Below are 13,466 nucleotides of genomic sequence, written 5' to 3'. Positions count from 1 at the left end.
AATACAAGTTAAAATTCTTAGTTATAACATGCTTGAAAAGTGTCTCATATGTGAAACTCAGGCCAAGAGTTATTGCAGCGATTATATATCAGTAGCATCACACAAAATATAACAGCTGATATGCAGAAAGCATGTAAAGTACCATTTGAAAACAGACCTACTTTCACACAGAAAACTACAAGGCCAAATGCCTTAGGCAACAGTTTCAATAGCAGTTTCTGAAGTCTTGTTTTCAGGCTCAGCTGAGGCAACAGGTTCAGTTTCTGAAGGCTTGATTTCTGAGGCAACAGGTGCAGTTTCTGAAGGTTTGGTATCATTTTCAGCAGCGGCAACAGGTGCAGTTTCTGAAGGCTTGTTTTCAGCTGGTGTTTCATCCACCCAGAATGCAGTCTTCTTCCCAGTTTTGGAAACAGCTTGCAGAACTTCATCTGGTTGTACATTTCCCTTCACTGTCACCTTCTGCTCCTTCAGATCAATGTCAAATGACTCAACACCTATAAATATAAACACCATTATTTTTATATAACATTGCAGAAATTTTGAAGGGTAAAAGGCCATTAACACAGCTAAAAGGAGGTCAATCTTGAGTGTTCACAATTGTCCCCTTTGCTTGTTTCTTACTGGAAAGAAGAAGTAAAACCTCCTATTGTCTCTTTCTAAGAAATGAGTGAAAACGTGAACATTAATTTTTCCTAGAAAAAGAAACACAATGTGAAGATCACAAATTAAACTAAATGTGCACAAAGAAAAATCATTCCTCTCTTTTAGTCAAGTAACAAGACACTGGTAGCTTATTTCTATTAAAAAAAACCTTTGCAGACGCGGCATATTATAATTTGAGGCATAATATTTTCTTCTTCCATAAACAAAAACCATAGAAGCAAGTTAAATATGAGACTTGTAGAACTTAATTATACAAACTTCAAGCCATAGTTTCCAATTTCCCATTCAATCAGAGGAAACTGCCACAACACTTATGGCTTGAGTAGGTGCTGATTTAGCAATATTAATGTGTCTCTTCGCCAGGAAAATGTTATATGTTTAGTTTAAATGTTATGCACAATGTCAGAAATTAGAAAGTTGATGCTTGTCATAGATGGCAATGACAATGTTAGCTGTGAAATGTTCCAAGGCTAAGAAATTTCAGACCAATATAGTAAAGGAACATGATCATTTTATGGGAAAATTCAAAGTTTCATTGAATTGAATTGTGACCCAGCAGAAAGAAACTTTCTTTTGAAGGTAAAGCTAATAATGGACCTGGAATGGAACAAAACTTCTGCTTGTCGTATCCATCTTAGAATAGTGTAAGTACCAAAAAGGGTTATTTCCATCACATTGAGTGACACACGATAATTAGGAAAATAAAAAGCTTATGAAACTCCATCAAACATGTCTCAAGCATCAATGTGATCATATCAGATATTAAAATACAGATAAGAAACTAATTCTCATGTACAAAGAATATGAGCAAATTCAAAAAAACAATTGAAAATCCTAAAGTGGTTATTCACAATACCCACCAACAAAAGATCATGAATTTAAAGGGGAATGTTACACTAATACAACCAACCTGAGACTAACGTCTGAAATAACAGACCTAAAACTCCCAAATGAATAAAAGTAGAATTGTTAATCAACTAAGGATGGCTTTCATTGGATCTGGGTAGAAGCCACATCAAATTCAGACAACATTCTAATAAGAGTAACCAGCCATTAACTTGAGCTAGATATTACTCATGATGATATCTCAGAGTCAATTGTGAACAGGAAAAGCACACAATCACATAATTACAGCCTAAAGTGAAAGCCAAGAAGTTTAAGAAAGGAAGAACCAGAACTTCAGGTGCTTAACATTACGCTCATTTGAAGTATTTTACAGAGGAAAGAAATGGAAAAGAACTTCTGAATTAAGAAAACAGCTGACAAACACTTAAAAACAAAATACTTATGGTAATTAGATTGTGAATCATGAAGGATACTATGAATGAAAAATTGACAAGGGCACGCCCTTGCCATAAAAAATTGGCATGCAAGATATTACATTGCTACAAATACTAGATCACTTTTATTTTGGATCAGATAGTAGCAAAAAAAATTAGCAGGAATGAAAAATACCTTCCATTTTTCCCAAAACCCTATTCACTGCTCCAGCACACCCCTGACATGACATACCAACTTTGAGGACAACAGTCTGCAACCACAATGAGAAAATTTAGATCGGAAGAGTAGAGAAAAGAATAATCAGTCTCATCTTAACCCCAACAATCATATATGAAAAAACAAACTCATAACTAAAATCTAATATGAACTTGAATCAATTTAGAAAAGGGAAAGAAATGGAACATGCAGAGGAATTGAGCATATAATGGCATCGAACACAAAGGTAGGAACAAGAGATTAATATACTATAATTTGTGATGTGAAACAGAAAAGAATTATCCCTTTAACTGATGCTGTAAAAGTGAGATGCCAGTGACCTTATTACATCTGATCTGACATAAAACTAGATTTTGAAGGTTCAGACATAATAATATAAACAACAGGAACTCGCAAAGTGGAGTCATATTCAAAGCCAGTCAGAATCAACTAAAAGCTTATAATATAATGGGGCCAGAAACTAAGACTTTTAACAAACAAGGAAGGGCCAACCATTGTTACTTTCTTACTATTAGATTTGAAGTTATATTTTAATCAGTTCGTTTGCAAGAAATAATGTTAGAATTTTTTATATCTAGAAATTATATTCTTTATTGGAGCAAATCATTGGGAAGAAAAATCATAAAAAGTGATAAGAACATCAGATATGTTAGATACAGCCGTTGAGGACAAGTTCTGCAACTATTTGAAGAAAAATTGAAGATCCATGAAAACTAAATTAATATGAACAAAACAACGAAAACGACTTTCAACTTTAACCCTTCAGCACTGAAAGCATGTATCTGCAACTTGTCAGAAGGATTCTTCTGAGCAGATGTTGAACCTACTCAAAATTGCAAACCCAATAAATTGCAATACTTAATAGGATTATTGACCTGAAGGAAAAACAAAGCTTTGAAGTAAAATCGTTTTTTTTTAGAATTAAACTTCATGGGCAATCACATTTCAAACAAAAGATTCCAGCTTTACCTATATATAAAGCAATAAAATCACTCTTCCCACCCAATCCTTAAAGCTTGCTAAATTAGTAATCACTATAAACAAAACAAAAAGGTATCAACATAATCATAATCTCTCATCTCAAAACTCGTCAAGTTCAGCACAAACACCAAGAACAACGAGCCATGCAAAGCAAAAATATGAAAAAAAGAAAAAAGACCCAGAATCACAATGATCAAGCACAAGAAAACTGACAAAAGAGAAAAAGGAAAGTGGGTTGAGGACCTGAGAAGACATTGTTTTTCTATGCAAGAAAGTGAAGAACAGAGAAGGAATAATAATAGATTCAAAAACTGGGTGGTAATGGAATATAGAGGTTTGTGGAGAGTGGTGCCTTTATAGCCAAAAAAAACCTCCCCACAAGTGCGTGTATTGCAAGACATAACACTAGCATCACGCATCAGAATTTGGTGGGCCATTGCAGTTTGGTAATTATTCTTTATTTTAGTTGATACATGCATTACAAGAGTAATTACAAGTGTTTTAATCTTGTTTTTAGATAGTTTATTGGTTTTTTTTAACATTTATTCTAATGTTTTTTTAATAATTATCTTTTAGTTGTTAAAAGAATTTTTTCAGAATAAATAAGGAATAATCGCATCGAATTCATAAATTTGTCCTATATATCAATAGACCTATAAGTGATTTTTTATTCGAAATCGATTAAAAAATAAAGGAAAGTATACTTTCAAATTCTCTATATATAAAAATGAATAGAGATAAATGATAAAGATCCGACCATTTCTGAAAATGTTCTATGAAATGTTGGGAAATGGTTGAAGTAGTTGAAGAGGAGGATCGCAGAAAAAAAAAATTATGACAATATATTAATTTGTATTTGTTTTAATAGAAAGGTTTTATAAAACTCAAGTTCTAAGTTTATAATTTTATATAGAGACGTTTTCTTTTCTTTTTGGTGCAAATTGTAATTCCAAAATAATTATAAATATATTACAGATAATTTTATTTTATATCAAATGGTTGTTAGTCATTTTACATAATTGTTTTGAGTGTGGAGTCTAGGATCACAATCAAACACTCAAGGTTACATTCAGTTCCAAAACTACCTTTAAAGTTTAAATTTTGTTGTTTTTCACTTTTCTTACTCCTTGTTTAAGCTGTGCAGATGGGTATCTGTTAAAAGTATTTTGACATTCAAGTCAGTAATATGATCATTTGGTTAGTACAGTAAAGTCTAAAATTCACAATTAATACAATCACATACTTTCTTATCTCAAACTTATATTTATAGGTTTTGAGATGAGCTTACAATTAGCATAGTCAAACAATTGATAAACATACTTTTACCTGTAAACTCAATTGGTAGTGAGATTTAAAGATTTAGATGATGAGTCTGCCAGACTCCTGACCGATCAGTTATTGGGATAACAAGACTAAGCGATATTATGGCGTCAACCAATTGTAACACATTGTATGACCATCCGGTCAAAAACTGACCACAAGGTCATATAGTACAATAATAATATACTAGTAGTTACGATAATTATTTAAAAAAAAAACATAATATATTCTATACTCATGTATGCATTACACTTTATAATATGATCAGAAATAACCATATTTATACAATTCATCCAATACAACAATTTCACGTATTTATCAATAACACAACACACTTTAATTTCAAAACAATTGCCCATTTTTATCTAAGAGATTCATGGCTTCTACACTATGCTCTTTTAATTCTTCGAACTAAAACTATTTTTTTTCTTTTTGAATTAAAATTATTATCATCTTGAACCTAATACAGAGTGTTGTTATGTTTTATCATTATGAAGGACAACTCCAAGAAATAAGCTTAAAAGTCTGCATCAATTTGGAAGGTTCCTCACCTTTTTAGTCAATATATTAGTTCTCTTCTTAGTTTATTTTATGGAACAACAAGACTATTTTGTATTCAAGTAAATTTGCATGTAAAAGTGACATGAAATAAGGTTATTAAATAAGGACGAGGTTAAATAAATAAATATAAATATACATAAATGAAAATGGGTTATTGACACCTCACTAGATAAATAAAAATAATAACAATAAATAAATAAAATAAGGCTATAAATACCTCTCTAATAAATCAATAACAATAAATAAATAAGAATAAGGTTATAAACACCTTACTAGTAAAATAAAAATAATAATAATAAATAAATGAGGTTATAAATATTTCACTTAATAAAACGATAATAATAAACAAATAAAAAATTAAATATGTTTTTAATTTTTTTAATTTTTAAAAAAATTTAGAATTAATCCTTCCGTAAAACTTTTCACCAATTTAATTTATCAACTTTATAAATGAATAGATTTACTCATTATAACCAAATTTTATTGAATTGACCTTTCAAAAGTATTTCATAATATGAAAAAGATATTTAGCTGATAAATAAAAATGAAATTATAAACACCTCACTAATAAAATAATAAATAAATAAAAGTAAGATTATAAATACCTCACTAATAAAATAATAATAATAATAATGAAGTTATAAATACCTCACTAATAAAATAAAAATAATAACAATAAATAAATAAAAATAAGGTTATCAACACCCACTAATAAAATAATAATAATAAATAAATAAAAATAAATTATAAACACTTCACTAATAAAATGAAAATAATAACAATAAATAATAAAATAGAGATTATAAACACTTCACTAATAAAATAATAAAAATAAATAAATAAAAATAAGGTCATACACTAATAAAATGAAAATAATGACAATAAATAAAAAATAATAATATTATCAACACTTCACTAATAAAATTATAATAAAAATAAATAAAATGAGATTATTAACATCTCACTAATAAAATAAAAATAATAACAATAAATAAATAAAAATAAGATTATCAATTCTTTACTAGTAAAATAAAAAAAATAATAAAATAATAATAATAATAAAAATAATAAATAAAAATAAGATTATAAATAAATCAATAAATATAGGTAAAGGAAATATAAAATCTTAAATGTTTTGTTTCCCTTGTCTCAAAACAATTTGTACAAATAAATAGATGGATTAATTTCTTTAAATTACTTTAAAATTTTTATCGATAGATTTTTTTTAAATGTTTTTTTAAATGAAAAAAAAAATGAAAATGGAGATTAATAAAAAAGAAAGTCTTTTGAATGTAACTCCAAAACTTTTTTATTTCACTTCTCTTACCATTATATAAAAAAATGATATTATTATTTTAATACATATTTTTAGATTTAGAAAAATATTTTATAATAAATTATCATTCACTGTTTAAATACTTTAATACTTATTTCACACAAAATAAACCTTTAATCAACATTTTATTATTTTTCAATTCCTTAAAGTTTTTTTTCCCTAATTTGCTTTACGTAATGCATAAGCGAAAGCACTTTAAAAACAAAGTATGTATGAAAAGAATTTCGGATAAATTATTCTCTAGCTTCTCGTACTTCTATTTATGATTTATTAAAAGGTTTTTATAATTGACTATATTAGATTTTAATCTTTTAGTTTATATTCAATTTCATTACTGTTTAATTAAAATATCTTATTCAATCGTATACCGTTTATTAAGATCCAATTCGATTTTTTTTTGGCTGTTTATAATTAATATTTTTAGGATAAAGGGAATTGAAAAAACGTCACAAAACAATACTTAAATTTGTTATATTATTATTCTTATAGTTTTATACTTTCTTTTTTCCATATAGACCAATCTAGAAAATACTCTTTTATAATAATATAATTTCTTATATTAAAATATAGAAGAATGTTCATGTTTTAAATTTATTGTAAGTGTGATCGATATAAATTTTTCTAAAATAAGGTCATGTTAGATGACATGAAATTTAGCATCTCATTTATGTTCACATCTAAAAATTCATCGATCATTTATTATTCATAAAAAATTATAAAATAAAATAATATAAATCATGAGAGACCAGACAAAACTTATTATACAAATTATACTTACAAAATATAGAAAAATTATATCTATTATAAAACATAAATTTAAATAAATACATGAAAATTACCTATGAATCAAAGCTAAATAAATTATCTTATCCAATAATGATCAATATTAATTAATTAATTGTTTTAAATAAATAAGTTAACTTTATAATCATATAAATAATAATATACATTGCTTGGTGTTATTTAAATCAGTTTGTTTGGCGGCCATATAAATATTTGGTGACACTAAAAAATAATACAATAATAATATCATTGAAAACCAATAATAGAGAATATGAATAAAATTTTAGCAGTGACATTTTTATTATATTTTTATGACATTGTTGGGTTTATGATACAATAAATAAAACCAAAAACAAAATATTGATTGTTATGACTGAGTTACTTAAACAAACAATCCTAACATAATTCATTTAAGTCTTGAATATGGTGAAAATAATTTTTAATTATATTAATTATGAGTATAATCTAAATCATAAAATAAAATGATTATTTTAGATGATTTTATCTAGAAGTGTAAAATTGTAATATTTGGACATCATTCCCAGAATATAAGTGTGTGTCATGTAGCACACATTAACAAACAACAACTTAAAACTATAATTTGTTACAAGTCTATCATATACTAAGTTATGTGAAGGATGCATTTAAAATCCTAAGCATTTCACAATTAATTACTATTAATACAGAAAATAATATCAAATGACATAAAATTGTGATATCTATCAAATATATACTTTACTTGATACAAACCTTATTAACCTTTTAATTATGTTTACATATGGTAGTACTTTATTATTATTTAGAATTTCGTTTCAGTTTTGTCTTTTCAAATGTGTCTCAGTATAAGGAGAAACAAATATTTAAATTGTAATTGACCCCAACTCCTAAACGATATGAAACTATTGAGTATAATAGAAACATATTCAATAGAAGGTTTAAGATACCGATTATTCATCTTAGATGTACATAAGTCTTCAATGAATGTCTAAAGAGAATGAGAGTTCATTTTCAATAAAAGACTTAAAGTAATGATGTGTCATCTTAGAACTTCGTTATCAACCTCACAATTAGCGTTAATTATCATACATTTAATATATTGTCTGTTTTGAAAATTGAAATTTTATCACGGTTTTGTCGTTAGAAGATGTTTCGAAAATAAAAGAAGAGAAATATATTTAAACTGTATCAAACTTTGATTTCTAAAAAATGTAAAAATATTACGTGTAGTATTATCTATTAAGTTTAATTAACGAGAACTTTTAGTTGAATATATAAAGTTGTAAGAAGTGATTATTGTAATCTAATTATTCCTTATAGGTTTTCCCAAAAGTTTAATATTTAATTCCTAATTTTAAATACTTTCTAAATCTAAACAATATTATTATATATTATTATTTTTTAAATGATTTTATTCTTGACCAGTCAAAGGTTAATGAGGAGTGACATTAAAATCCACAATAGTCTTGTTTTCACAAACTTTCTTTTCATCTTTTTCTAAGAGTTGAATCTGACTCAATTTTAATTTTAAAAATGTAACATGCCATTGAAGCAGACAACCAGACATAACTGTTTAAAAATATAATACACGACAACACCTCTTTTATATCACATAACAAAATTTTATTTTACATTATGTTAATGGCTAAATTTCAATCCAAAAATTAACATCTATATAATTTATAATGTGTGTGAAAAAATAATCTTTTAAAGAGGATCTGTTTAATAGTATTAATTAAGTTAGTTAAATTATTTATAGTCTTTCACTTATATTTAAAACTTATGAGTTATTACAATTCCACCGATTATTTACATTACATTTTAGTAAATTTATCTCTTTTCAATGTATTTGTTCATGTAATTTATTTTAGGTTTAATATCGCTTTTAGTTCCTAGTTTGGGACAATATGATCCTACTTTTTTTTAATAATAATTGATCTCACTTTTTAAAAAACTGTTCAATTGATTCATTTTTATTCATAGTGGTCTCATATTCATAGTGGACCACTATGAATAAAAAGGACTCAATTGAGCAGTTTTTTAAAAAGGTGGGATCAATTGTTATGAAAAAGAAGAAGATAGAACCATATTGAACAAATCCTCCCAAACTAAAGACCAAAAGCGGTATTAAGCCTTTATTTTATTGCTCTTTATGATAATTTCATTTTTTTCCATCATTAGTTTCTTTTATTTTTCGTACTTTTTTATTATTTTTTTGTAAATATAAATAAATATATATTGTTATATAAAATATTTTTATTTTTAAAAAAGAAAAATAAAAAGAAACAGCAAACAGAGAAGCCATGATGAATAATTTATCATAAAGATGACTTTTTTAAAAAATATATATTAAATACTCAAAATTTCATATACTTTTAGTTACATTTCTGTCATTTAATTTTTTTTATTATCTAAGTATTTGTTATATTATCCTATAATCTTACCTATTTGTTATTAGATATTGAAAATTATGATGTTGTGTGATTAATATAAAATTATATATTTTTTATTTAACTAAGTTTTAATTTTTTTTTGTAATTAAATATTTGGGCCAGTTAAATATTAAAATTGGCTACTAAATATTAGAATTTCCAAAGAAAAAAACATGAATTAAAGGTTGTTTTTTAACTTGAAATTTAAGGAAAAAGAATATTGTATTTTGGGTGTGGTGGATGGAGCATAAAATAAAGCTTCTGACATTGAGTGGAATTGAATTATGCCGTACAAGAAATGTGTTTGCAGTATAGAATGTAGTACAAAGTACCAAACCTTAGAACAGTACCAAGAAACCTAAAAATGCTTCCTACCAAATCAATTACCTTTCTTTCCACCAAATTATGGTCAACAAATTCACAAAAATTATGTTTAAGTTAGTCTGTCGGTACCAGATTTAAGTTGATTTCGACTGAAAATTAATAAGTATGACAAAATAAATTTTAACTTGAGTTTTTAATAAAGATTAGTACACATGAATAAATAATAGAAAATGTATAAGTTGAATATAATCATTCATTAAAAATTATATTTCTTTAATATTTATTTTTCTCTTTCGAGAAAATTATTAAATACAACCAAAATTAAAAAAAAAATAATTATTATCTTGACTAAATTAAATATTGTTTTATAAAATAAAAATTATTGATGTCTAAAATAGTCTATATTAATAAAATATCGTAATTTATTTGTAAATTATAATTTTAATTAGTCTCTAACTACTCAGGTTTTAGCTAATTGCTATTATTGATTATAAATTAGAGACTAATTTAAAATTAATCATGGTAAATAGTTAAAACTCAATAGCTAATGTTAAAAAATTAATTTAAACTCTAATACAAAATCAATTATATTTTTTTATTAATAATAGTAATGTTGTTAAAATGGATAACTCAATTCGATCTCGTTCAGTCAATTATGGATTGGTCTTTAGTGAGTCAATCCAAACTGACTCATTTATTAGAGAGTAAAAAATAATCAAATTCGGTTTGGCCCACTACGAATTGGTGGGTTAAATGGATTGGTTCACTCGCTTAGTTAATTATAAGTTTTTTTTTTCAAATAAAAAATATAAATAATTCAAATCTAAATAAATTTCACTCTAAAATGATGTTAAACAAATTCTAAGACAATTCAAAATAAAATAAAGGATTAAATATGTTTTTAGTCCCTATACTTTGGGACAATTTTGTTTTTAGTCCCTTTTTCAAATTAAGGTACAATTTAGTCCTTTAACTTTAGAAAACTCTGGTTTTAGTTCTTTTTACCAAATTTTTTCAACTTTATTTGTTGTTTCAAGCATGTTTCATTATAGCATTTGGATTGTTTACACTGTTTGACACATTTTTTCTTCAATGTTAACTGAGAAACGCGTTTGAAACAGCAAATAAAGTTAAAAAAATGTGGTAAAAATGACTAAAACCAGAGTTTTCTAGAGTTGAAGGACTAAATTGTACCTTAATTAGGGACTAAAACCAAAATCGCCCCAAAGTATAGGGACTAAAAACATATTTAACCCTAAAATAAAAAATACCATAAAAAGTGTTCTCTTAAAACATATTCTTCTTTATTCTTATCGGCAATACAATAAAAAAGTGTTAACTAATAATATTAAAATAAAAAATAAAAAAATAACTAAATTAAATTAAATGAGTTGGTGAGATAGAATCCAGCTCAAGTGGATCGGGTTAAAAATTGATTCATATAAAAAAATTACATTTTATTCAAACCTAATCTTGCTTGGCCCTGTGGTGAGCCGAATTAGTCCGTGGGTTCTAACCTATTTTAGCAGTACTAGAAAATAGATAATATTTTAGATACTAATAATTTTTAATTTATAAGATGGTGTCTAACTTTGTCAGTACAATAACTAATTATTTCGGTCTCTAAATTTAGTAGCTATTTAATGATTTTCCTATAGTGATGATAAAATAAGCCAATCAAAGTTGTGTTACCAGGTTTGATATTTGATGATTTATTTGGAGTTTTATTGAATTACTAACACTGGGTTCACTTGCAAGGAATTTGTTTACGGTGATTTACGAATAATGATTTACGAGATTATCGTGTTCACTTTCAATGATTTGTAAGCGAGTAATGGGAGAGATTTAGGATATTACGGTTATTTGGAATCCTCGCATAATAGCGAAGATTTGCACTTATTGATTTTACCAATTGTCCCTCCCATTTCAATTTTATGTTATCTATTCCTACATGTTTAATAATAATAATAATAATAATAATAATAATAATAATAATAATAATAATAATAATAATAATAATAATAATAATAATAATAATAATAATAATAATAANAATAATAATAATAATAATAATAATAATAATAATAATAATAATAATAATAATAATAATAATAATAATAATAATAATAATAATAATAATAATAAGATTTAATCATTTAGATTGTCCCTATTTATATTGGGTTTTCTCAATTAGGTTCCAGTATTTTAAAACGTCTCAATTTAGTTCCTGTTTTTGTAAAATTGAATCAATTAAGGGCTTGTCGTTAACTTTGATGGACGACGTTAAAATTGGGTGTGCGTGGCATCCAGGGTTGGCTGAGGTGGCAGTGTATTCTGAGGTGAGTTGGCTTTAATACATTTTTTAATTAAATTTTATTGCAAATATTTAAAACGTGCACACAAAACGCAACGTTTTATTAACTAAAATCTGCCAAAATCAAAACGTGGGAAAATAGGATTGTAGAACATTTTAGAAGAAAGTTATGTTTTTTGTCTTTGTGCGAAGTTGGGGATTTTGGGAAAATAGGGTTTGTACCGAGCAATGAGTGTTTGGTGCAAAATTTGCTATACGTGGTGATCAAGTACGGATCGTGTAAAGATTTTGGATTGATTTGTCGGTTTGAAATCGGTGAAATCAAGAAGGTTGAGGCAGTGGATCACGTGGTCAACAGTGGGCGAAAGTTCGAGGTCAGGCGTTGAGGTTAGTAATTTTTTATGATGTTGTCTTTTATTGTTGTAATGCGTAGTATATGTTGTTTCGTTTTTGAGTGGAATGTGGTCCCCCAATATTAAAGTGTGTTGCATAGCATAATATATCTTGTTTCGTTTTTTAGTGCAATATGGTCCCCTGGATGGCATATTAAAGTGTTGTTGCATTGTCTTTTTCACTGGGTTGTGGTTTGCATGTTATTAAATGTTGTTGTCCTCGCTTTTTTTATTGCTTTTTAGGTTAAATATAACTTAGTTTTGTATGACATGGAGGGCAATTTCGAAGTTGTTATCCACCACAGTGGAAAGTTTATAAAAGAAGGGAAACTTACTTATGAGGGGGAGAGTATAACTTATTCCTTTGACCCTGACATGTGGAGTTATTTCATTGTAGTGAGTGTAGTCAAAGGTCTAGGTTATGATGGGTTTAAGGAGTTGTGGTACTGCGTAGGTGGTGGTTCTGTGTTAAAGAATATGTTGGAGCCTTTGTTGGATGATAAAGGAGCCATGCATATGATAACCTTAGCTAGGCTTAATGGTGAGGTGCATTTTTTTGTTGAGCACATAGTTTCTGAACCTGAGGTGATACATATGTTAGAATATGTTAATGAGAATACAGCTGGGGGTGAAAGTCAATGTGAGGTACCTGCCAATGAAGGTGAGAGAGGTCATCATGTTGTTGAAGATGAAATTCAATGTGAAGGGAAAGTTACTAATGATGTTAATGATGATGGTAATGAAGTTGTTGAAGGGGAAATTGAGTGTGAAGGAGCTGTTAATGATGATGTTAATGATGTTGTTAATGATGTTGTTGAAGGGGAAATTGAGTGTGAAGGGTCTGCTAATGATGATCTTAATGATGT

At 26.7% G+C, this 13,466-nt stretch overlaps 2 protein-coding genes across 2 annotated transcripts in view; one reads left to right on the top strand and one right to left on the bottom strand.

The window, feature by feature from the left end:
* Positions 1 to 3,516, bottom strand: LOC106769667 (copper transport protein ATX1). Its single transcript, XM_014655383.2, has 3 exons — positions 3,385 to 3,516; positions 2,119 to 2,194; positions 1 to 494 (listed from the first exon to the last, which is right to left on the bottom strand). Exons 1-3 carry the CDS (start codon positions 3,394 to 3,396, stop codon positions 193 to 195), a joined length of 390 nt encoding a protein of 129 aa, XP_014510869.1. The 5' UTR covers positions 3,397 to 3,516; the 3' UTR covers positions 1 to 192.
* Positions 3,517 to 12,870: 9,354 nt separating this feature from the next.
* Positions 12,871 to 13,466, top strand: part of LOC111242260 — a 1,363-nt gene continuing 767 nt past the window's right edge. Inside the window, exon 1 of the mRNA XM_022784755.1 lies at positions 12,871 to 13,466. Within this exon, the coding sequence (XP_022640476.1) occupies positions 12,871 to 13,466 (596 nt within the window).

The sequence above is a fragment of the Vigna radiata genome, chromosome 8 (genome assembly GCF_000741045.1).
Source record: "Vigna radiata var. radiata cultivar VC1973A chromosome 8, Vradiata_ver6, whole genome shotgun sequence".
NCBI lineage: Eukaryota > Viridiplantae > Streptophyta > Magnoliopsida > Fabales > Fabaceae > Vigna > Vigna radiata.
This window is presented reverse-complemented; position numbering and strand designations above follow the sequence as displayed.

Bases quoted from the DNA above. Each gene is read 5' to 3' on its own strand.
- LOC106769667 (XM_014655383.2), bottom strand. The intron at 495-2,118 runs GTATTTTTCATT...TTATATTTATAG, and splicing joins GGTTTTGGGAAAAATGGAAG to GTGTTGAGTCATTTGACATT.